The sequence below is a fragment of the Myodes glareolus genome, chromosome 21 (assembly GCF_982192425.1).
Source record: "Myodes glareolus chromosome 21, mMyoGla1.1, whole genome shotgun sequence".
Classification (NCBI taxonomy): domain Eukaryota; kingdom Metazoa; phylum Chordata; class Mammalia; order Rodentia; family Cricetidae; genus Myodes; species Myodes glareolus.
This window is the reverse complement of record NC_142046.1, coordinates 58,110,179-58,133,029: the sequence shown is the minus strand read 5'-3', so window position 1 is coordinate 58,133,029 and position 22,851 is coordinate 58,110,179. Positions and strand designations below refer to the sequence as shown.

General features: G+C 43.7%; 1 protein-coding gene across 7 annotated transcripts in view; it reads left to right on the top strand.

Moving 5' to 3' along the window:
* Window positions 1-22,851, top strand: part of Znf385b (zinc finger protein 385B) — a 394,076-nt gene that overhangs the window by 331,182 nt on the left and 40,043 nt on the right. For all 7 annotated transcript variants that reach the window (XM_085680921.2, XM_085680926.2, XM_048425958.3 and 4 more), the window contains one exon: window positions 18,006-18,168. In XM_085680921.2, the coding sequence (XP_085537047.1) occupies window positions 18,006-18,168 (163 nt within the window). The remainder of the gene's footprint in view (window positions 1-18,005; window positions 18,169-22,851) is intronic.

The following is a 22,851-nucleotide window of genomic DNA, read 5'->3' as shown; positions in this document are numbered from 1 at the left end:
ACCCCTTTACAGATTTTCAAGTCATTGCGTTGTTGATTATTCTTCACCTAAAAGTTTTCCTGCCTCTTGGGATGTAGGAAAGATGGCTAAGAGGGTTTTACCTGTTCCTTGAATATGGATTTCCTCAGTAAAGACTGATTCTAAAATTGTTAACAATGAGGAAAGGTTTCACTTGACTTTTGTGGCTTGAGATTTCAGCTACACCTTCATTCAATATATAATTAAAGGCAGAAACTCTGGGCTGAGCACCTGTAGGCTCAGTGTGATTAGCAGCTGGTGTAAAGTGGATTTCTGGGCTTTGTTTTAGGAAGCATTTGGTTTCCCATAGCTCCTGTTCGTGTGTTTTGTTAGGCAGTTGACTAGAATTTTCACCATTTTCACAACAAGAAATGGAAAGTATGATTTATGTATGACCAAAACAGGAAAAGAAAAATGGTTGGAAGTTCGTATGCCCCACTACTTGAATAATTGGGGTAACTTAAAACAGTTTGGAACACTGTGCAACAGAGAGACATTTTAGCTAATTTTGCCTCTCAGGCAGCAACTTGAATAAATAGGAGAGTTTTTGTACTGCAGGCCCACAGACTTAAATCTGATGGCTTGGCAGGGTGGCTGTAAGGCTGTAGGAACCTGAGCATCCATGGCCTGCTTCCACCAATCTCGAAAATACCAAGACTCTGCTGGCGAAATGAACGTGTGAACAGTGTGTCTGAGAGTGAGCTCTTGGAGGAGAGAGGAGCAGATAAAAACAAACAACAACAAAATGACGAGGACAATCCTGCATCAGAAGGAAGGCCTAAGCAATTTCCTCAGGGACTTGGTTATCTACCTGGGGAAAGGAGGAAGAGAGAAAGAGGGAGAGAGAGGAGAGAGAGGAAGAGAGAGAGAATGGGATAGACAAAAAGGCTGCTGAACCGTGTTTTGCTAGCTGCAGCATAATTCAGGAGAGACAGAACCTGTGGCTAGAACAATCTCAGCAGGAAGCTCTTTGATGGCGCCACCTCCCTGCCTGGCGCTACACGAACTCTCTCCGTACCTTTTCTCTGTAATCGCACACAAGTGGTAAGGAAAGGAAAGCCTTGAGAGCGGTCAGGATTTGAGCAAAAGAAAATGAGAACTACGAAATTCACTAGCTAAAACAGGCAGGGCTCCGCCAAGCTTGGTGACGGCAACTGTGGCTCCTGCCTTTTGTTCTCCCACTCAGGAGGCAGAAGTAGGTGGATCTCTGTGATTCTGAGGCTAGCCTGGTATTCCTTAGAGAGACCAAGCTAGCCAGACTCCTTAGTGAAACCCTGTTTCACAAAACAAATAAAACAGCAGCAATAACAAAAGCCAAATAGGTCTCATTACATAAGTGGTCCTCATGGACTTCGGATAAGCAACAGGGAATCCATGGCCTCCCAGAATTATGCAGGGTATTTTGTATTTTCGTATCTGAAACCAGTTACGGGTAACTGATCTGTCTTCTCATGGGGCCAATGTTCCACATCTTTTATCAACGTGATGCCATGCTCTAGTCCTTAATTGCTTTTAGGGATTATTATTTCAACTTTCCTAAACTTTTTGGCTTTTTTCTTTTCTCTTCTTCCTCCCCCTTCCTCTTCTTCATTCTTTTCTTCTTTTTCTTTTCTCAGTGATAATGGTGGCGATTTAAACCCAGGGTCTCATACTAGGCAAGTTCAATTGAGCTGAATCATTCTCGTGCGAATCTAAAAGCAAGTGAACAAAACCACTCTATTCCACCGCTCTCTCTCTCTCTCTCTCTCTCTCTCTCTCTCTCTCTCACACACACACACACACACACACACACAAACACACCTTAGTTCTATGCTCTAGGGCACATGGAAAACATATGTGTTCACTGCTTAAACTGCTTAGATGACTGGCCTCTGGAGTCCTCAGTCAAGGACTCTGAGGAATTCTTTACACTATCACCATCAAATCTGGGTTTTGAGAATATGAATCAGTGCTCATAATTTGTGTTTGTATCTGGCTGAAATGTGTGTGTTCATAGATCTAACAGTGGTCACACACAGGAGGACATAGAAGCAGAATTAGACTTATTTAAGGGGCAAAGGTTGCACCTGGAGAAGAGAGAGTTGACCTGGATGAGAGGTAGAAATCACTAGAATTCACTCTATGCAAATAAAAAACTGTCAACATTTTTTTAAACCAGAAAGTTAGGAACATATCACATGATCCCCTTTTCCCAAGTCTAGGAAATGTCAAGGAAGGAAGTTGCCAAGGATGCTGGGAAGCAGCTGTCCACACTGCCCGCATTTTCACTGATGTGCAGTTTTTAACCTCAGTGCATGGATTTCAGTGTAACTTAATTTTCATGTAATTTCATCATTAACATTACAAATCAGAACTGTAAAAGGGGGGTTTGGCTTAGTGCTAGTGAATAATAATTGTGTTACACTATTGACGAGAGGCCTGATACTTATTGCGGATTGTTTGTAGTGTTGCCAGTGTAATGTAGGAGTTGGGTATTTCAACAACAACCACAAAAATGTAATGTACCACATGCTTGGCACTGTCTTTCTCATAAGTGTAACAAAAATTAATTACAATTTAAAATAAGACAGAAGAAATAGAGGAAAAAGTCAATGGCATGTGCTTTTTAATCACAAGGACACATTCTTGAGAAAATAAACCCTGAAAACAGAAATTCCAAGTGGACACACAAATTTAAAAAATTAAAATGCTTCAAGATTTGTGTCTTTGCCTTTAAAGGCCCTGTGGTGTCATGTGTTCCTGTCAGATCAACTGTAGCAATGCCACAATAGGAGAAGCTTGTAAAGTTGAATGTCTTCTGAAATGACTTTGTGTGACTTCTCATGAGGAATTTACTCAGAAAGATTGCATGTTGTGCAGTCAGTGTGGATTGGGAGTTGCATTTAGAATGATAAGTTCTCTGTATTCATTTCCATGTAGTAAAATATAAGTAGCAGAAAGGTGCTCATTTTATGCACACATACATACCTACACAAACACAATCATGATGAAAATGTACTGGGTCGCACAACTCAATGGTAGAATACCTGTTAAACATGCCCCAGACCTTGAATCTCATCCCAGTATAAGCATAAGAGTAACCACAGCAGTTACTAGAATTTAGGACAGTGGTTCTCAAGCTGGGGGTCAAATGACCCGTTCCCAGGGGACACCTAAGACCATCTTGTATATCAGATATTTGCATAATGGTTCATAACAGTAGCAAAATTACAGTTATGAAGTAGCAATGAAATCACTTTATGGTTGGGGTCACCACAACATGAGGAACTGCATTAAAGGGTCACAGCATTAGGAAGGTTGAGAACCACTGACTTAGACCAACAACAAAAGAGCATTGCCAAGGAAGGGCATTTTATTAGTGTGGTTTCTGATTTCCAGCGTGCGGGCTGGAGAGATGGCTCAGCAGCTAGGAGCCCTTGTTACTCTTGCAGAAGACCAGGGCTTGGTTTCCAGCACCCACATGGTGGCTCACAACCATGCATGAGGTGCCCAATGTCATCTCTGACCTCCCAAGGCATCGGCCACACACATGATACGCAGACATACTCAGGCAAGATTTACATACACATAAAATGGGTTAAATAGCAACCTCCCCCCCAATCGCCAGCCTTAGTGAAAATGCAAAGCGGGCTGGTTTTAGCCAGTTTTCCTGTGTAAGTTATCTACAGATCCTGCAAACCCTTTCCTCTGAGGGCACCCGGGGCCCTGCCTTCAGTGCATCCATGGAGACTATGCTCATTCTGTAGGGATGAATTCTGGTTCTGCTTTACACCCCTTTCATGTCGTATGAGTGATGCGGAGTACCGAGATGGTTTCCTTTCCATCTGTGGTCCTTCTGCTAAGTACTCTGAGAAAACTTCCTTACACTGTCTGTTAGCTGAGCTCAAGCCGATGGCTGCAGCTTTGCTCTGGAAAGAGATATCATCCCATCTCATGGGAGACACGGAACCCTTCTGTGTGGTGCTGTGGCATTTGACGCCATCCGGTTCTGTTGAGCTTCCCTTGTGCCGTTTGGGGGGACTAGAAAAGACGGCTTCTGAAGGAACCATTAATAATTTGTTAAGAGTTTGCCGTATGAAATGGTTTAAGCCAACAAAATGCCCCACACATATTTTTAAATTAAAAATAACCAGCAGTCACATTTTGTCATTCTGTCTATACATTTGCACAGATGGTCAGAGAACGGAGTATTCATTAATATCTCTAAGTCACGGGGAAATGATAGATCTCCACATTTACAAAATGCCACAGTAGGATTACTGAGTTTACAGATGTAAAATAAAAAAAAAGATAGAAAAATTTAAAAACGTGAATATTTGACATCCCTTTCCAGCAAGCTTGCTACAGATTTACACATTGAATAATTATCATTTACATGAATATCCATTTTTACAAATGTGATAAATTCTTATTAATTTGCATGGTATTAACTGGATCTCTGGTAACTCAGATATGTATGAACTGTACTTTTGTTTGTTTCAAGTTCTCGCTTCAGAGATTAGTGCACGGGAGTCTCACGGAGGGATGGGAGCGTGAAAACTGCTGACCAGCAGAGACGGCTGCTTGAGCCCACGTGTGCACTTAATGCTTTGAAATACAGGCAGCGGTGTCATTTCAGGGACTCTTACATGATTTTAACAAATTGCTTCATCTTTTTCCTCCCTGCCCCCTCCCCGCTAACAACATCTCCTTAAATAAATGTTCTAGTCTTTACACTGCCCTGCCCTCACTACTGAAATTTTCCAGTTCATAGTCATTAGAAATATCTTGTGCCATTCTCTCTTTTAAAGAAAACTAGTAATTTTGTTACTTATTTTGTTAAACAATTTGTTTAAACAAGATAATGTCACCTAACTCACACCCTGAACGTTCAGATCCCTGGCCAGCTGGGCCAGTGTCTAGCCCAGCTCTTGCCTCTGGCCCTTGTTGCTTCCCTATTCCAGCCACAGTGACTTTGGCTTCCCTAAATATGCCACATACCCCTGCCCTCGGCCCCTCTAACTTTAGAACTAATTCTTACTCATCTTTCAGTCTCACTTTAAATATTTCTTTCTCACAGTAATTTTTCAATATTTGATAGGCTAATTTAGCCCCGCCCCACTAGCTTTATTAAATGTGTCACAATTTGGAAATATATATTTATAGAATTGTCTGCCCTTCCCTCCCCATTGAAAATGACAGGACAGAGACTGGATCTGTTCTGTTCTGCCCACTGCCTTCTCTCTGGGGCCCAGCTCAGTGCATGGGAATGGTACTAAAGGGATCCTGGCAGAGTTAGGAAAGCCATGCTGTGTGGTAAAAAAATGACCTTAACATGACCTTAAAACAGTGTTTCTCAACCTTCCCAATGCTGTGACCCTTTGGTAACAGCTCCAAATCATAAAATTATTTTGTTGTTATTTCATACTGTAGTTTTGCTACTGTTATGAATCATAATGTAAATATCGACTATGCGAGCTATCTAATATGTGATACTCACCTCCCGGGGGTTGCGACCCACAGGTTGAGAACCGCTGTCTTAAAGGCTCTCTTCCAAACTTGTTTTCATTCCAGGACATCTTCTAGCCTTACAGCAAAGGGGAGGGTCCATCTAGTTTCGAATCCTCTGTGAGGGCTGTTTGAACCTAGGCTTGGGGCTTCCTTCATTGATCTGCAATGCACTGGTAAAAAGGCCTCTTCTTTTTATTGTTTGTTGGAATCCAAGGTCTTCCATTTCTGATATGGTGGTTGAACAGTAGGAAGTGTGCAGAGTTTTCGTAAGTTCCAATCCATCATACTCACTTCCCGTGGCGTGTGAGGTGAACTGAAGGTCTGCACAGAAAGCCCTTAGCTTAGCGCTGTGCCTGGTGCGGCAAAGGATACTAGGCGCTGTGTGTCTGGAGTTTTTGCTTTTGAGTTCAGGAGGATGTGTTGTAGCCTTTGTGTTTACAGCCTCTCTGGATACTCTGTTTCCTTTCTGGTGGTGTTCTTGGACTCTTAGAAGAGATGGGGCCACGGTGCTCTAGTATCTTCAGAGGCAGCTATCAGTCCTTTATTTACACAAACACCGCTAGCACGCTGCCTCTGGTGCAGAGTTGCCAGCTTCCTTCTAGGACAAGATGACCTCAGAGTCTATCATTCCCCAGTTATTTAATAAGGCTTATTTGAAATTGCAGGAAAGTGCTTTGACACTCAGGTGCCGCCACATTTGTAAAGACTTCGGTGGTTCCTGGAGAGTTGGAGTCTTAAATTCTTTTCTCTTGGGCTTTTGCCCTCTGTTCTGTCCTCTTCTCTGGTCCGTCTCTCTATCCTGGTGACCCTTCCTCTGTCCTGACTGATGGACATCCTCCCGCATGACTGACTTAAGTGTCTTCTCTTTCATTGGAAAAATTTTCTCCCCGCTGTCCGTAACTGTTTTCTTGAGATTCTTTTCTCAAATAGATTTCCTTCCCTCCCTTCTCAATTCCTCGGGAACCTCATCTATCTCCAAAGATGCATCCATCACCGGGTCATCCAGTTCCCAAATAGTTGTCTCCACTCCAGCCACCTTCCTCAATTAGCAATGGTCGACTCTCCTGGGATACAGCATCCATCACCTGGTCATCCAGTTCCCAAATAGTTGTCTCCACTCCAGCCACCTTCCTCAATTAGCAATGGTCGACTCTCCTGGGAATGTATCCCAGGAGCAGCCTAGAGAGCTGTCCAGACAAAATCTTCATTTCCTCCTGAAAGACTTCCCCACCCACCATTACTATACATCGTTGCTATTAGTTCTTGTTGCTTTCCCTGCCTTTGTCTTTCCCATCCTTCTATCCTTACTTGAGCCGTATTGCGAAGTAACAATTAGATATTCATTCCCACACCCATCCAGGTGATGAGTATTTATCAGACAGCTACTGTGTTTTAGGTAATGTGTTAAGTGAAGAACACATTAAAGTGCACAGTAAAGAACAAGCATCTCACAGGCATGATTCGTAACGGAGGCTGTGGTCTGGTGGAAGAAGGCAGAATTAATCAAATGGTCGTATGAATTCATCAGTAGATTTGAAATGGGGGAGGACTTTTGGAAGGCATCATACAGAGTCAGGAAGGGGAACAGAACAAGCACTGGGTGAACTTCACTTTGGGAGAATCCAAAGTTAGTATTCGACCTCATGGGGCTCTCAGAAGGCGTCTTCGGGAAGGGGGTCTAGCTAGGTTCTGAAGGAAAGACAGGGATTAACTAAGAACAGACGCAGCACTAACTTTCCAAGCTGCAGAAAAGAAGACGAACTGGATTTTACTTAGGCTGCAGCCACACTCTCGGTTTCTCAGAGCAAAACAGAGAGGACCTAACAGAAACCAGAAGTAGGGAGAAGAACTTGCGGATTGCCAATATGACTAGTTAAGTGTTTAGATAGATGCTGTTGATAGGAAACGGGGGTGACTAGGTAGTTCAGAGCAGGAAACAGCAATGTCAGTAATTAGTTTTGAATTTCTGTTTAAGATGCTTTGCCATTCAGAATGGGCATCCAGAATCTGGGGTACAGGTGGTTTTGTATGCTGTAATATGGGTGGAATTGGGCAGAGAGTAGACTGGAAAGATTTGGGAAAAACTGAGGACGGGATAAGGATAGGGAGTATTTGATGACCGAGCAAGAAAGGATGTGCCAGCAACTGCCCTCTATGTCAGAAACACTTCTAGATCCCTAGCTTGTCCAGTTCACTCAAGTCTCTGTGCAAATTCCCTTCCGTGGAGTGTCCTTGGTGCCTAGAATGGCACGTCATACCGCCACTGTGCTACCCACTTCTTCCTGTTTTCACAGGATGGTAAAACGTATTCAGAGAATGTGTCATTTATCACTTAACACCCCGAATATTCTACACGTCTAGGACTCCACTGTTTCTATCCTACAATTCCACATTAGAATGCAAGTTTCCATAATCCATGTGTTTCAGCACCTAGAACGGTGCCTGGGAAACAGTAGGCGTCCAATGGATGTTTGTGGCCTGAATAAATGGAATGAACTCCCAGTGCTAACTTTCCGATTGTAGAGTTTCCTTTCTTGTGTCAATGTAGAGAGAGAGATCGCTGTTGTGTGATGTTTTACTCTTTGGGCTTTTTGAGGGCGCCACCACACAGCTCCCCGATAAATCACACACAGAGTCTTATTCTTAGTTAGGAATGCCCGGCCTTAGCTTGGCTTGTTTCTTGCCAGTTTTTCTTAAATTAACCCAACCACCTTTTGCCTCTGGGCTTTTATCTTTCTCCGTTTCTGTATCCCTTTCTTTACTTCTGTCTCCGTGGCATGCTGTGTAGCTGGGTGGCCGGCCCCTGATAGCCTCACCTAATTCTCTTGCTCCTCTTCTTCTTCATTTCTCCTTCTAGTTATACTCTCTGCCTGCCGGCCCCACTATCCTTGCTCCTGCCTTGCTATTGGCCATTCAGCTCTTTATTAGACCATCAGGTGTTTTAGGCAGGCAAAGACTCACAGCTTCACAGAGTTAAACAAATACAGCCTAAACGAAGCAACACACTTTAAAATATTATTCCCCAACAGACATTCAAGCAGATGTTCAATTAAATTAATTCGCATTGATCTTACCACATTACATGTGAACGACCTTTGTTATAACTTATTGATCAGTAGAACATGTATGTGAGTTGGTTCTCTACTTCCACTGTATGAGTTCCAGGGATCAAACTCAGGTCATGACGGCAAGTTCCTTTCCCGACTGAGTCATCTTGCTGGGCCCAGGAGAACTTTTAGGAACTATCATACAGAATCAGAAAGAGGGGTCCACTAGCATTTGCTGATTAAAATAGTTCAGATTCTATAGGTGAATCAAAACTACAGACATTTTTATTCCTGTTTTGCCTCGAGTAGATGAAGCTCTTATGCATCACGAAGGCTGCAAATATTTAGAATGAAAACATGAGGTTTAATCTGATGCTTTTATGTGAAGACGCAGTTCTCATGGCAAAGTTGGCTGTGTTGTTTCATGATTCCCCCTTAGGTGTAGTCATCGATTCTGAGAGTTTAGTGTATTGTTCTTCAGAGCTTCAATATTTTATTTACACTGACTTAGAACATTATGCTGGGGCTTAGTCCTTAATTTGTCACTTTGAAATATGAATTTTTAAATGGCTGTAAAACAGATTCTCGAACCAATAATGAGCATCTAAAATGCTCCTGGGGCCATGTGTCGGCCCATGCTCTAAGCATTGCGCCCTCAGAGCTGCTCTGCCTCTGTCGCCAGCCGTGAGCTATCATCCGCGGACTATGAGGGGACACAGTGCAGGCTCTCATCTTAGACTTACTTGGTGTCGCTCCTGTCAACGTCTCTAATATGGAAGAGGAAATAAGCGTAATGCTTTCTTGAACTGATTCAAAGTAAACATGTGAAAGTCTGAGAGCCTAATTTACAGGCAACTGAGAAGGCTTGGGTTGGTTAGGTGCAGGGTCCCAAGGGCGTCCCACTGAAAACACACAAACACGCCAGCCAAGCAGGTAAAGCAAGTCGACCCAATGGCAGGAATATCCTTCTATCTCACAGCACCGGAGAAGGCACTAACAGCTCCCAGGTTTGCATAAAATGTGAAATCAACTCGAGGAAAGTGGATCCCTTCCACTTTTAAATACTGTGGGGAAACCCCAAAATAAATGATTCAAAGATATTGAGTAATCATTGACAAATCCATAATATTTTCTCTTGTGTCATAAAAACACACAACAAAATCTACATGATTCATAAAATGTTCTAAGGGGTTCAATCCCTGTCTGCATAATTTTAAAGGGAATTAGGTATTTCTTTAGTTGTAAAAATGTCTCTTTTTTACTTATTATGTCATATTTTAGTCAATGTGAGTGTACAAAGCACTTTCCTTCCTGGGCTGGGTATAATCATTTAGAGAGTGTAGCTTGTTGAGTGCATCCCTGGGGAGTTAAGCATCCATTCCCCTTTGATTTAAGCATGCAGAACACACCCCTCCCGGGTTTATTGCTTCATCTTCTCCCAGTTCAACCAACGGGTCCTTATTAGGAACTCACTTACACACAAGGTGTTTGTTTCCATGCTTTCTGCATTCAGGTGCCCAGAAGACAACATAAGCATTTCTCAAAAACTGCAAAACTGCAGTCAAATGCAGAGTAAGCAGTCCTGTTGTTGTTTTAAAGATGGCGCATCTCAGACACTCCTTGCTAGAGTCCCAAGTAGACTGTAATGGCATCTGACGGAGCTGTGACGCCAAGAGCCTGTGTTGAGGAAGTCACATAGGCATCCTCCCATTTGATTGGTGAAAGGGGGAAGTTTTCAAAAACGCAATCATATGACTTTCATTGTTTACAAACAGAATTAAGAAAGGAACCACCCGGGTTGACTTTGACCTTAGCATGTGCATATGATAAACTTAGGTTGGTATTTTGTTTGTTTGTTTTTGTTTTGCTTGGGATGTAAGTTTTAATCAAGGCCTAATTTGAAGTGAAATGAGGAACTAGGAGAGGGGACGGACAGTACTGAGCAAATCAAAGGACCTGCAGGCAGATCTCATTTAATGCAGGCACTCCCAAATAACTGCGCCTGATGCCTGATGCCAGCCCTCATCAACCCTAAACTGGCAGCGCAGTGTGCAGTTGGATCCCTAATGGGGAGGAAGCCAAGATTGCTGGGAATCATCCAAAATTAATAACCCACCTTCAAACGACTCAAGTGAAGCCTAGAACCGGGGGAAATGACAGTTTGGTTCACTTGAAACTGCAGGAGAAGCCCCCGTGCTTCTTTTTAAGGAGAGCGCCCTCCACCCATCACCACAGTCCAGCTGATGATGCAGTCAGGCTGCACGTCCTTCTAACACATCACCTCTAGCCAGTCGCTGTGCTTATGTGCAGCACCGTGTGGAACCCGGCAGTCCTTCTAACACATCACCTGTAGCCTGTCGCTGTGCTTATGTGCAGCACCGTGTGGAACCCGGCAGTCCTTCTAACACATCACCTGTAGCCTGTCGCTGTGCTTATGTGCAGCACCGTGTGGAACCCGGCAGAAGCACTGGCAGCAAGGCTCTCCGGGGAATAATAGGATGTATTGGGAGAAGAATTACTTTGAAGTGCCCTAAAGATCTCAGCATTTTTAAGAAATGGGTTAATTTGCCCCATTGAAGTGTATAAAGGGGAAGGACGTCTATGTCAAGCTGCAGTATCAAACAGTGGCACTCAGAAGCAGCTGTGACCCGAGAACCCTACTTCTGTCTCTAGTATTTGATGGAATTTAAATTGGGCCCAAAGAGAATTAACAGTCTAGAGTGCACATCGTGTTCCTCCTGGAGAGCCACTGCTTCTCCCTTTAGTGATGCAGAAAGATTTGGAGTTGTGGGGCGTTCTCTACACTAGACAGCCATATACGTAGAGTGCCACGCCCAGAAGCTGGCCTGCTTGCTACCCGTAGCCTGGAGGGTGGCATCCGTGATAAAGTGTATGGGAGTGGTGCCCCCTGGAGTTAGTCGGTGTCAAGGCACTGGGCAGACTATAGAAATCAGAATTGTTTCTCTCTAGGTAGGTAGATCTTAGACATGAGCAAAGACATTGAGTCTCTTTAAACTGAAAAGCTCAGAATGGTCATAATTTTGTCTGGACGTTTTGTTTCCAATATATTCCCAGTCAGTGAGGATTGAATATGGTCCATACCAAAGCCAGTCATAGGTCATTGCTGATACTGCAGGCTTCAAAATGGCCAGTATCAGAAGCAAGGTTGACTAGTGACCTTTGGGTTGAGTCAAACTTTCTCTTGGGGGTCTCTTAGGATTTCTTCTTTTCTTATTTTTTATGTATACAGTATTCTTTCTGCAGTCCAGAAGAGAGCACCAGGCCTCATTACAGATGGGTGTGAGCCACCATGTGGTTGCTGGAAATTGAACTCAGGACCTTTGGAAGAGCAGGCAATGTTCTTAACCGCTGAACCATCTCTCCAGCCCCCCTTAGGGTTTTTTATATTGTGACCCTTTCTCTGGAAATATCCAATCTTGTCAATGCAAAAGTACATCCAAAAAAATTTTTTACTGGTAAATAGTATGAAAAGAAACTTAACTTTGTGATAAGGAAAAAACTCAAGTAATTAGCTTCGATTTGGTAATTTTTAATTTGTTTCTTAATGTGTTGGTAGATTCCAAACTGTCATGATTTTATCTCAGATAATTATCGTAGTGGTTTAGCGATGATGCAGAATTACAGTCTAGCACACAGGATAAAATCTGTAACGTGAAAGCAGCATCTAATGTCAGCCACAATCACTTTCTATCCAAACACTCATTAATAGAGCATTTGCTGGGCAGTCGAAAGGCTCTGTAATGGTTCCCGTTCTACAAGGGACATGATTTTTAAGGCAGCACAGTTCAGCAACATTCCTCTGTCGTTTTCTCTGGGTTGGTGTGTTCTAGAGAAGCTAAAAGCACACATGCCAGGAAACACTATAGCTCAAAGGACAGGCCGTCCAGCACACGCTGTTCTCTTTGCCCCAAAGTGCCCCCTGCTGTGCCCCACCGCCTCAGAGTCCACCCCAGAAACTGGGCCCAACCTCCGTGTCCTCTTTTGAGGAGCTTTCTTGATCCCCTACAATCTGAAGAGATGTCTTCTTTCTGTTCTCTGACTCCTGCAGTTCCTAGACACTCTGTCCCTGCTGTTTTTCACCCTCTTGCTTTGGGTTATTATTTTACCTTGTATTTTGGATTCTGATTTGTGTGTCTATGTCTGTCTGTCTGTCCGTCTGTGTGTATCTTTTCTTCACCTACTGATCTTTGGGATGTGTGGTAAAGCGAAGGGGCGGTGTGGTCTTTCATTTTCCCAGTGTCACACTGTCCAATGGATGGCACGTGCCATATTGTCTTTAGAACAATCCAATTTATCAGCTTATTTATGATGGTTTGCTGGACATATGTTTTACTTAGGATTTTAATCATTTGGATGTTTTGTTTAAAATTTGTGGTGGCTTGTTTGAAATTTACTGACCACTCTCTACAGCCATACCACGCTGAACACCGCCATCTTGTCTGACGTTAACTAGCCTTTGCTTCCCGCTTGACATTGCTGAACACCTTGAGTCCTAAGGTAGCGGAGAAAGAGATGCTGTAGTTCAGATTAGATATTTTCTTTAATCAAGGAAACAGTTTTTTAAACAGTTAGTTTTTTAAACCACAAAAAGATCAGTTCTGTAAGTAAAGCGTTGGGCACTCCCTGCCACTCTGCAAGCCTTTCCTTGCACACTGAACACAATGTGGCGTCATGATGGGAGATTGAAGACCCCTCCCTGAGGCAGGAATTCCAACTCAGGTGAAACCCAGAGGTGAGAGCACAATAGCTTTGAAAATGGCTCACTGGGACTACCTGGTTACATTTATAGTTTTAAATTAAAACCTTGTCTATGTCATTTTCTCTTTTTATTTGGGCCAATGAGGTTCTAAGAAATGTTGAGGATTTGGGCAATCAAAGGGACCTAGAACCAAAGGGGATTGCTGGAAGAAAATGCATCCTGGATATCATTTCCTGTGAAAGCTATTTTACCAGTGGACAGTGGGTGCTCTGGGAGCGACAGAAGTGGCCCCTAAAATATAAGCCTAGATTCCCATCACTTGCCAGGTGGAGGTCAGGATGGTCATTCCAGCCACCCTTTCCATTTGCCAGTTCTTCGTCAGGACTTACTTCTTCCTCCTCCTTTCCAGTGCTCAGACTCAAACCCAGGGCCCTGGGCAACAAAGCGTGTGCCTCAGTGCCAAGCCACATCCCCAAGCATGGCTCACGGCCCCATGGGATTACAGCAGCTCTTTTGAAGACATTTGCACCAGACAGCCCTCTCCTGCCCATCCGTCACCGGGCTGCAATGGCAGTCAGCCTGGCCAAGCAAGTCCATTGTTGACTGAGCTTGATTGTGGTGTCACCTGGCTCCAGTCCTGGCCTCTTTCACCCCTCAGGGCAGGTGCCTCCTTGCTAATGAAGCAGGGTCAGTGTTGTCGCTATTTAGCAGAGTCTCGCTGTCTCGCTTTCACTTGAAGATGTGCCCGGGAGGCAGAAGCTGTTGACACCGCCTCAGATAAAGCACCGAGGATAGCAAACTGCCATGGACCAAGAACGCCAGAGGGAAGTCGAAGGGTGCCAAGGAAGACGGAGGGGTGCTTGCCACTCTCCCTGTTGCGAAATTGGCCACTTCACTTGCCCCAAGCACCTGTCAGTGGGAGCAGAGGACCCTCAAAGCCTCCTTCCCCGTGCCCCAAACTCAGAGGGAAAGTGGGTCACATTGTGGAGGGCCCTTTCTCTCCTGACATGCAGCGAGGTATCACTTAGCTGGATCTTTATCTCGAGTGCTAACTGACACTGTTAACTTTCTGCCCCGGTGCCAGGAAATAGTAATGAGGAAATCACACTGTGTTCATCTTGTACTTGGAAGTTATATTTAGAGAATCGTGTTCTTGAGCCAAAGGGCACTAAATAACCCTAAACTGCTCAGTCCACTTGAAGAGATGAGGCCTTGAAAAAGTCTCCTTGGAACCTGCTTGGTGCCACCTGTCATAATCCTAGCACTTAGGAAGTAGAGGCAGGGGAGTCAGGAGTTCAAGGCCAGCCTCAGCTGCTCAGTGAGTTGGAAACTAGCCTTGGCTACATGAGACTCTCTAAAAATTTAAAGGGTGGGGGGAGTTATCCTACTGCCTTGTAGAAATTCGTATATAACTAAAAAGTAGGACTTCAGGGCTTTCTTAGCTATTTATTAATAGGACTGGACCTAATGTGTTACCTTCCTCCAAAATTAGGTGGCTATTCCTATTCATAGGAATTTCAGTGGTGTTAAGGTCTCATCCTTTCCTGTGTTGTTTAAAGCAGTGTACTGCCTTGTAACGCTTCAATGCTCACAAAATTATAATGTAGATACAGTGTAGGCATACAGAGATATGTGTGGGTATATAATTAAATGGAGATATACATCTAAGCACTTCGCCTTCCTCAACACCCTCTGGGACTGTTGATGAGTTATCTGCCTCTGGTATATATAGTTTCTTATTTGCCAGGCGCTGACTGATAATGCAGCCTCGCACAGGCTCCCACGAGGATCACGTGAGCTACTCCGTGCAGTGTGCACGCTCCCCGAACAGTGCTCAGAAATATTAGTTGTCGCTGTTCCTTCCATTATCCAGGTTTTTATGTTCATTTATTCTCCTAGTTCATAGCTGTTGTTTTAGCGTGCCTTCCGTGGCTGTGGTGAACACTGTGACCGAGAGCAACTTAGAGGGAACAAAAGGAATTCTTTCAGATGGCACTCTTGAGTCCTAATCCAAGATTGAGGGAAGTCAGGGCAGGATCTAAAGTGGGAACCAGTCAGGAACTCTGCTTGCTGGCTCCCTCCCGACCTTCTGTTCAGCTGTCTTTACTCTACAGACTAGAGCTCCCGCCTAGGGATGGTACTACCCACAATGGACTGGGCCCCCTATGTCAATGCTCAGTCCAGAAAATGCTCCATAGATATGCTTACAGGCCTGTCTGATCAAGGCAATCCCCCAGTTGAGACTCCCTCAGAGGATAACTCTGAGCCCTGTCAAGTTGGCAGCTGAAACTGGCTAGAACTAACCAACTACATTTGATTTTGCTTTTCTTGGCTAATACATGAAAGTCTGTAATGCCTTTTCTTTTACCCTGGATTGTTCTTTTTCACGTTTGCAAAGACCATGAGAAACCTCTGAACATGTTAAGCAAGAGCAATGGTCAGTCTGTGAAGAGCTAAAAGTATAACTATGAGAGTGTGCTGAGAAAAGCGGTACTCCAGTTAGCACAGGCCCTGGGTGACCAAGGTCATACACACAGGAAGTCACAGGTGTGTTTTTTATTGTAAAGCAAAACAAATCCTTCCTTAGATTATACTTCGACCAAGGCATTCTATGCTTCACATTCATTTCTTAGCCCGTGGGGGGGGGCAGAGTGATGCCAAAGAGCTCTGAAAACCCACTGAGTTCCCGCTTCAGTGGGACATCAAACATACAGATAGGATGTTCAGCTTGTCGCATGGTTTCTTCAGATTCGGCGGCTGTCGCGCCCAGCAAGAACGCCTAGCTCCATCTCCTCATTTCCGCATTCAGCAGAGCTAGGCTTTTCCCCCCGTGCTAGTATACAAGTGATGGAGCATTGAGGTGATGTCTCCATCTGCAGCTCCACAGAAACAAGCGCGCTGAATCGCTGAAGACAGTGGAGTTGTGTGTTGGGAAACATTCCTGTACACACACACACACACACACACACAAACACACACACACTCCACAGCTTAAGGTGGCGTAGGCAAGTGTGGCATTTTGGAAGAACACTCTACATTGAGTCATGACCAGGAAACTGGTTGGCTCCCCTTAAGCAACTGAGTACAGGACTGATAAGGACTAGCGTTTCCAGGAACTTGGACTATCGTTATGATCAGAACATTTGTGTTACAATCATATTCCCCACTCATGATTCTACTCCCCCAGATAAGCCCATATTCTCCATGCGTCCTTGCTTATTGTCCTTTCCTCATATGCAGTCAATAAATATAATAAATAGCTGTTGCAGAAATCCTCCTCCCTTGAGATCGATAGTATTTTGCATCTGCTGGAGAATTTCATCTCTGTGATATCCTGCTCCACAAGGCAGCACACCTGGCTCTTATGGGCCTCCCAGTGTAGGTAGTCTACCAAGTGGCCCGCGTGACCACCCCTCCAGCCGTATCCACACCTCTGGCTCTCCAGCACCAATGCTTTCCCTGTCTAAAATTCTCCCACCGATGCACTTTCCTCTACCAATTCATGTGTAACTCTTCCTTCAAATCTTCAATCCAAAGTTGCCCATTTTAGAAAGTCTCTATCAAGACTCTTCCTTGCCGCTCCCTTTGGTTCGGTTCTGCGTCCCCCATAGCTTTGCTACGTTTGCCCACTTCCTCATGAGTGGATCTGCATTCCATCTGTTTCTTCATGGACCTATGAAGCTTTGCTCGCCTTGATCATCTTTAGGCACACGTGGATTCTAACGGAAACTGTTTTAAGAGAAATTATTAGCTTAAAAATCTAATAAAGCCCCATCTTATATACATAAAATTTATATACATACAAATCCTGAATGCCACTTTATAACTAAGCCATTATACTCACTATGTCTTGTCTTCTTTTTACTATGTGCATGTTTTTATTTTCCAGTCTGCAGAATAAAATTCAAATGAACTTAGTTATTTTTTTTCATGTGTACAGTAAACAAGATGCCAAATGACCTTGTTTAGATGGAAGGTAACTTTCCAAATGTCAGTAAATTCACTAACTGTCTTCTAGGTTTGTTGTAATTTGGTGTTGTCTCTTGTCTCACTTTCTCCTTCCTTTGATCTAGTATTGAAGTCACAGTGTTACATATGTTTTATGTACGAGAGCTTTGAAGTGAGAATCAATCACATCTGAGATCAAGGATCGTCCTTACCTCCCTTGTGGCACGAGCTATAATTGGCCCTGGAACCATCCAAGATGGCATACTAAGTGCATGTAGATGTCTCCAAAACGTAGTGCCATCTTCATTCAGCAGCATCTGTTTCCATGCTGCCCGGTCGCTCTGCTTGATCTCAGAACAGGGACCCCCGGAACCAGGCACAGAGCAGACAGGCTTTTTGCTAAGGTGCAGTGATTGTGGAAGTTCATGCCTGCGGGTGTGAATAGGGTACTCGATGCAAATGCTGCCAACCAGATCTTGAGAAAGCAATCTTCCTGGCATGAGCAGAGGTGGGAGGGCCCTGCCAACCAATCTCCTGTCCTGATCCTGTGGTCCATTCACGGAACTTCTAGGTTCTCAAAGACTTCTCATAACCTCCATTATGGAGCAAGGTTTGCGATGTTGAAACCTCGTAGAAAAATGCCAGAGATGTAGTCAACACTGCCTTCTCAATGTCTGTGGCGCCTAAGACTGTATTTTTTGACTGTATTTTTTCCTGCATGCTCATCCATCGTGGTGTTTGTAAGTAGCAAAAAAATGAGCCTGATTTGTTCTCCTTTGTAGAGCCAGGCCGAGGCCCACTACAAAGGAAGTAAACATGCCAAGAAGGTCAAAGCACTAGAGGCAACGAAAAATAAACCCAAAATGGTTTCTTCCAAGGACAGCGCAAAGGCTAATCCCAGCTGCTCCGCCAGGCCAGTCACAGGCGACAGCTCTGACAAATCAGGTCAATGACACTTTTTGTTCTTTGGCGTTGTTGTGTTCCTCCTCCCGCCCCTCCCGTCTTACCCCACCCCATTTTCCTCCCCCCCCCTTGGATGTTGCATGTTACTCTCCATGATTTATTTCTGTAATATGATATGTTTCCTTCGCAAGAAGGGATATGTGTTAGCACAGAATGTAAACATTTGATATGTCGCCATTCCGTGTTGTAAAATAGATGCCTTTAAATATATGTGTGTGTATATGAGTATATATGTATCGCAATAACCAAAGACTGCTGGTCACGTGTTCAGACAAAAATCAAGTGATGGATATAAAACAGTGGTATTACCTCTTTCTGTTCCTTCTGTGTTTGGTTTGTGTTACAGGCTTTTTTGGATAAGAGATTCTTAAGATTGTTCATAATAGATTTTTTTTAAATCTAATCTCAGTGAAGAGTTGGGGGTGACATTTACAGAGAGAACGACAGTAGTGGGTATGAACCTGTGCTTAGAAGTAGGAGATTCTGACTTCATAACACCACTGTGAAGCTCTCCTCTGAATTACAAATCGATCCAAATAATTTAAAGGAATTATTTACAATGTCATGAATTGCTTAACAGAAAGGTCTTAATATATAATTAGAAATATGCTGTTGGAAATTCTTTAATACAGAACCTGCAATATCTGGGTGCGTTCTTTCACTGGGAAACAGAGTTCTCTCTCTCTCTCAGTGTGGCTACCATGAAATTGAATGTTGATGGGTTCCCCTCTCACAGCTGCCCCCGGGACCCATAACGGATTTGTCATCCTGTTTTAGTGGCTTAGCCGTGGAGCAGAGTCTGTTAGAGGACACTAAGAGTACGTGGCCCTTTCTTTCTGTTGATTCTGGCATTAGGGACTTCTATGTTGTAGGAAATACACACTTCAGGTTCTCTCCTCATCATCAAACTCCCTGTAGCCCTTGAGGAGGAAGCTGAAGAATGCTTACCAATGACTTCCCAGGGCCCTTGGAAATGAGCAAATCCATTACTGTAAGAGGAGCGTTCAGAACGCCTCTTCAGATAAGAAAACTATGTCCCATAGATGCTGGCTCCAAAAGCATGGAAGCCTAAAATTAAGCTACCAAATTCGGTGTTAATAATACCAATTCTCTATGCTTTATATGATAGGGTCACCAATTGATCTTATCAAGGAAACGTGATAAATACTGGACTTTACATAGCACTTCTAACCTTGTAAAGAACAAAACCCCTGTATAGATAAATATAAAACCTAATGTTTAACCTATGCCTAAAGCGGTTACAAGTGTTGATGCCAAACCCTATTTCCATGTGTGCAATTTCACAGTCGGCATCACGGCACATGGTGAGGCCAATGTCAAGACGGCTCTCTGCTAGCAGTTGCTCTGTGTTTGGGAGAGCGGAATCCATCATCCCCTGACTTCCTGCCAGCTTTCATTTCCCCAAGAATATTGTTGCCTTTATGAGGCAATACTCTGCCAAAGGTTTTATTACCTGAATTGTGGTCTTTACCTCCAGCAGAATTACAAGTTAAAGGATAAAATAATCGAGGTTAGTGTCACCCTATTCCCTCGGTTTATTTTGTGGCTTGAGCTAATCAAAGAGCCAGTGGGCTCCATAAATACTCCAGCATCGCAACCCGATGTGCTCAGTGTTTTGCTTAAGCCCCGTAACACTTGGGAATTGTGTTTGCTCTGAGGGCGGTAGTAAAAGTAATGAGTAGAACGGGAAGTGGAAAGGGTCAAAGGGTAGAGGGGATCGAATCAAGGACAGAGCCCTGTGGGCGTAGAAGATGCAAATGAGAGAGACCAGGTTGTAATCATAGCCTCTCTGGGGCCTATAGGGTGCCCAGTGAAGACGGCTGAAATAAATTTTACCAATTCAGGGTTTTTTCTTCCAACACATGAATTCTGGCATTCACCAAGGACTTATGTTCATGAAGCAGAGAGACCCGCAGGCCGTGGTTTGCCTGGTGAGCTATTGGAACAATCTAGAGTCAAGGATGCCAGTGATCTAAACAAAGAAAAAATGCTGAGGTTCAGGAGAAACCCTGGGGGATGAGAGTGGAGGGATGGAAACAGAAATCACAGTGCAGCATCTCTAGGGTGTGTGTGAGGTGGTCTTTCATCCCACAGCCTCAGCTTTCCCTGTTAGAGGACCGCATGCCCCTGCCGCAGTGCCTGTAGTCTCTCAGCCTGTAGCAGTCACTGAGAAACTCTCCAGATTTGTGTCAGCAGTAAGGAAAATGTTTGCATTTGGGAGTGCCCGTTTTCCCTGACAATCACTCAGAATCTGTATATTTGTGAAGACACTGATTAGATTACTCGTGGTTTGCATAAGTATTAATGTAAATGGAGTATATTATTTCTATGAGAGCTAACAAAACATCAGTATCACTTGGGAAAATAATTGAGCTGTACCTGTTAAATGTATGTTCTTCCCCTTTAGTTGAAATTCATTTCTAAGCAGGAATTTCTTTGTGTTTTATAGAAGTTCCAAATGAGGAAACTAGAAACTCTGGCCAGTTAGAGGATCTTTTCTAAGTAGCATAACCGACGGTAAATTGCTAACCAGCTAGTTCTAAGCCCTTGAACTGCTCCCGTGGCTTTGCCATTATCTGTGTCTCTTATTCATTTAAAATACTGTTTGGGAAAAACAGAAGACAAAAAAATAAATAAATAAAATGGAATAACAAGTATTCCAGTCCTTTGTAGATGGCCTGGGTAGAATGGGGTGAGAGAGACCGGGAAGCGGGATGGAGACATAGGTAGTAGCTGGCGGAAATGCTTCATCAGACAACATTGTCTCTAAGGTATCAGCTGAAACCTGGGCACAGGGACTCCTTGCTTGACTGTCAAGTCCCATGAGGCTGCCATTCTCCAGCATTTTGTTGTTGTTGTTGTTCTGAATGAAGAGTCCCTGCCAACTTGTTTTAAATAGTATCTCTGATACCTAGGTTTTTGGAAGAGAAGTAAGAGAAGAGAAGTAAGATGTCTGGGTTGCAGGCTTCCAATGACACAGACAACCATTATATCCCCAGGGTTCACTAATCCAGCGTCTAGCCTCATTTAGTATCAGCGTAGGAGCAGAATGTTGTTTAAGGGAAGCACATCTTGTAGGAAAAGGAAGAGCCCAGCATTGAGGGAGGCGGCTTCTAGGATTCATTGAGTGCCGTTGAGCATGAGGTGAGGATTTGGAGTTTCTGGCTGAGGAACATGGGAGCCCAAGGACCCCTCTGTGATCCTTCATGCTGCCCTAGAGCACACTTGGTCTATTCTAAGATGGTACTTCCCACCCTGCAGGGGTTGGGTGAGCCTTCCTACCTGCAACTTTGACGCTTAGTGTAACCATTTCTCTCTCTTTTACGCTTTATTTGGAGACATAATTTGGCTCATGTTGAATCCAGGTCTGTTCAACACAGAGAGATTTGTTATAATAGAACCAACAGATGTAAAAAGGTCAGGACGACATGGCAAGCTCTCTGGGTCTTTCTCTCAGGTCAGTAAACAAAATAGGTTTAAACTACAATAAGCAGGTGTCTCATTTATAGGAAATTCCAACTGCATGATTTTTTTTTAAAGGCTAAGGAAAGTAGAGCAAGAATAGCTGTCCCACTCAATCCTTAGAAGTTGAAGTAGAATTAAATGTAAAATACAGATAAATAACTTTCTGGCCTCCCAGGATCTGCCCCAACTTTTAATGACACTTCAGTGGGCATTAGAAACATAGTGAGGAGGGGGAGGGAGCAGCTGGGGAGAATTAGGGTCAGAACACAGCAAGCATTAGGTAGCTTCAGGAAGACAGCTGGAACTGATAGGTTAGACACTACACCCAAATCTCTCCCTGGAGTTTAGGTGTTGTAATGGCGTGAGACACCGCCCATCCCTGTGATGTTGTGCCCCACATCACACTGCAGGCTCCTTCAGCATTTCAGAACTTGCAGGAGGTTCAAATTCACAGCGTCTTCAAAGGAAACCTTATTTCTTACAAATAGTAAATCATCAACACAATCAGCCATGTTCCATAATCCTAGGCTTTGCATAAGGCCTTTAAAAACATTAATGAAGTACTACAATGAAGAAAATATTCTTGGTGTAAAGTATATATGATTTAGAACTAAGCAGACTTCTAAACAAAGGAAGGCATGAGGAATGATTTCTAGTGTCCAGATAAATCTATAAACGCAATTAAGAGAAAAATCAAAGGACCAGAATGTTTTGTGTGAAATACAACCACAGGAGCATTAAAACATGCTTGGTTTGCAAGATGCAGGCACATATATGTTTTCATGTGGTGCCTTCGGGAACCTTGCAACAATAGGGTGAAAATCCATATCTACTCTTTCTTTCTCGTGCAGCCAGCTGCGTTTCCATAGTTGCTTTTCCTCTATACTCTAATATAATGTGGTACATGTATGTGTATTTCTGTCAGACTCATACAACAATGAGTAGAAAGATTTTCTTTTTCCTCCTCTAAGGGCTTTTTAATCTCACAGCATTTTAAAATTTGAAATGAGTGAGTTTTAAGACAGGTAATACATAGTCACCAGCACCTCCAAGCTGCTCCCCAGGCTATGGTATCAGTGAAGAACCGGAGACTGAAAAAGTAGATTCTCTTGAGTGTGAATCTGCATGACTCAAATCCCAGCAGAGTCAGGAACAACCTGGAACTTAGGCTTCTTGCTT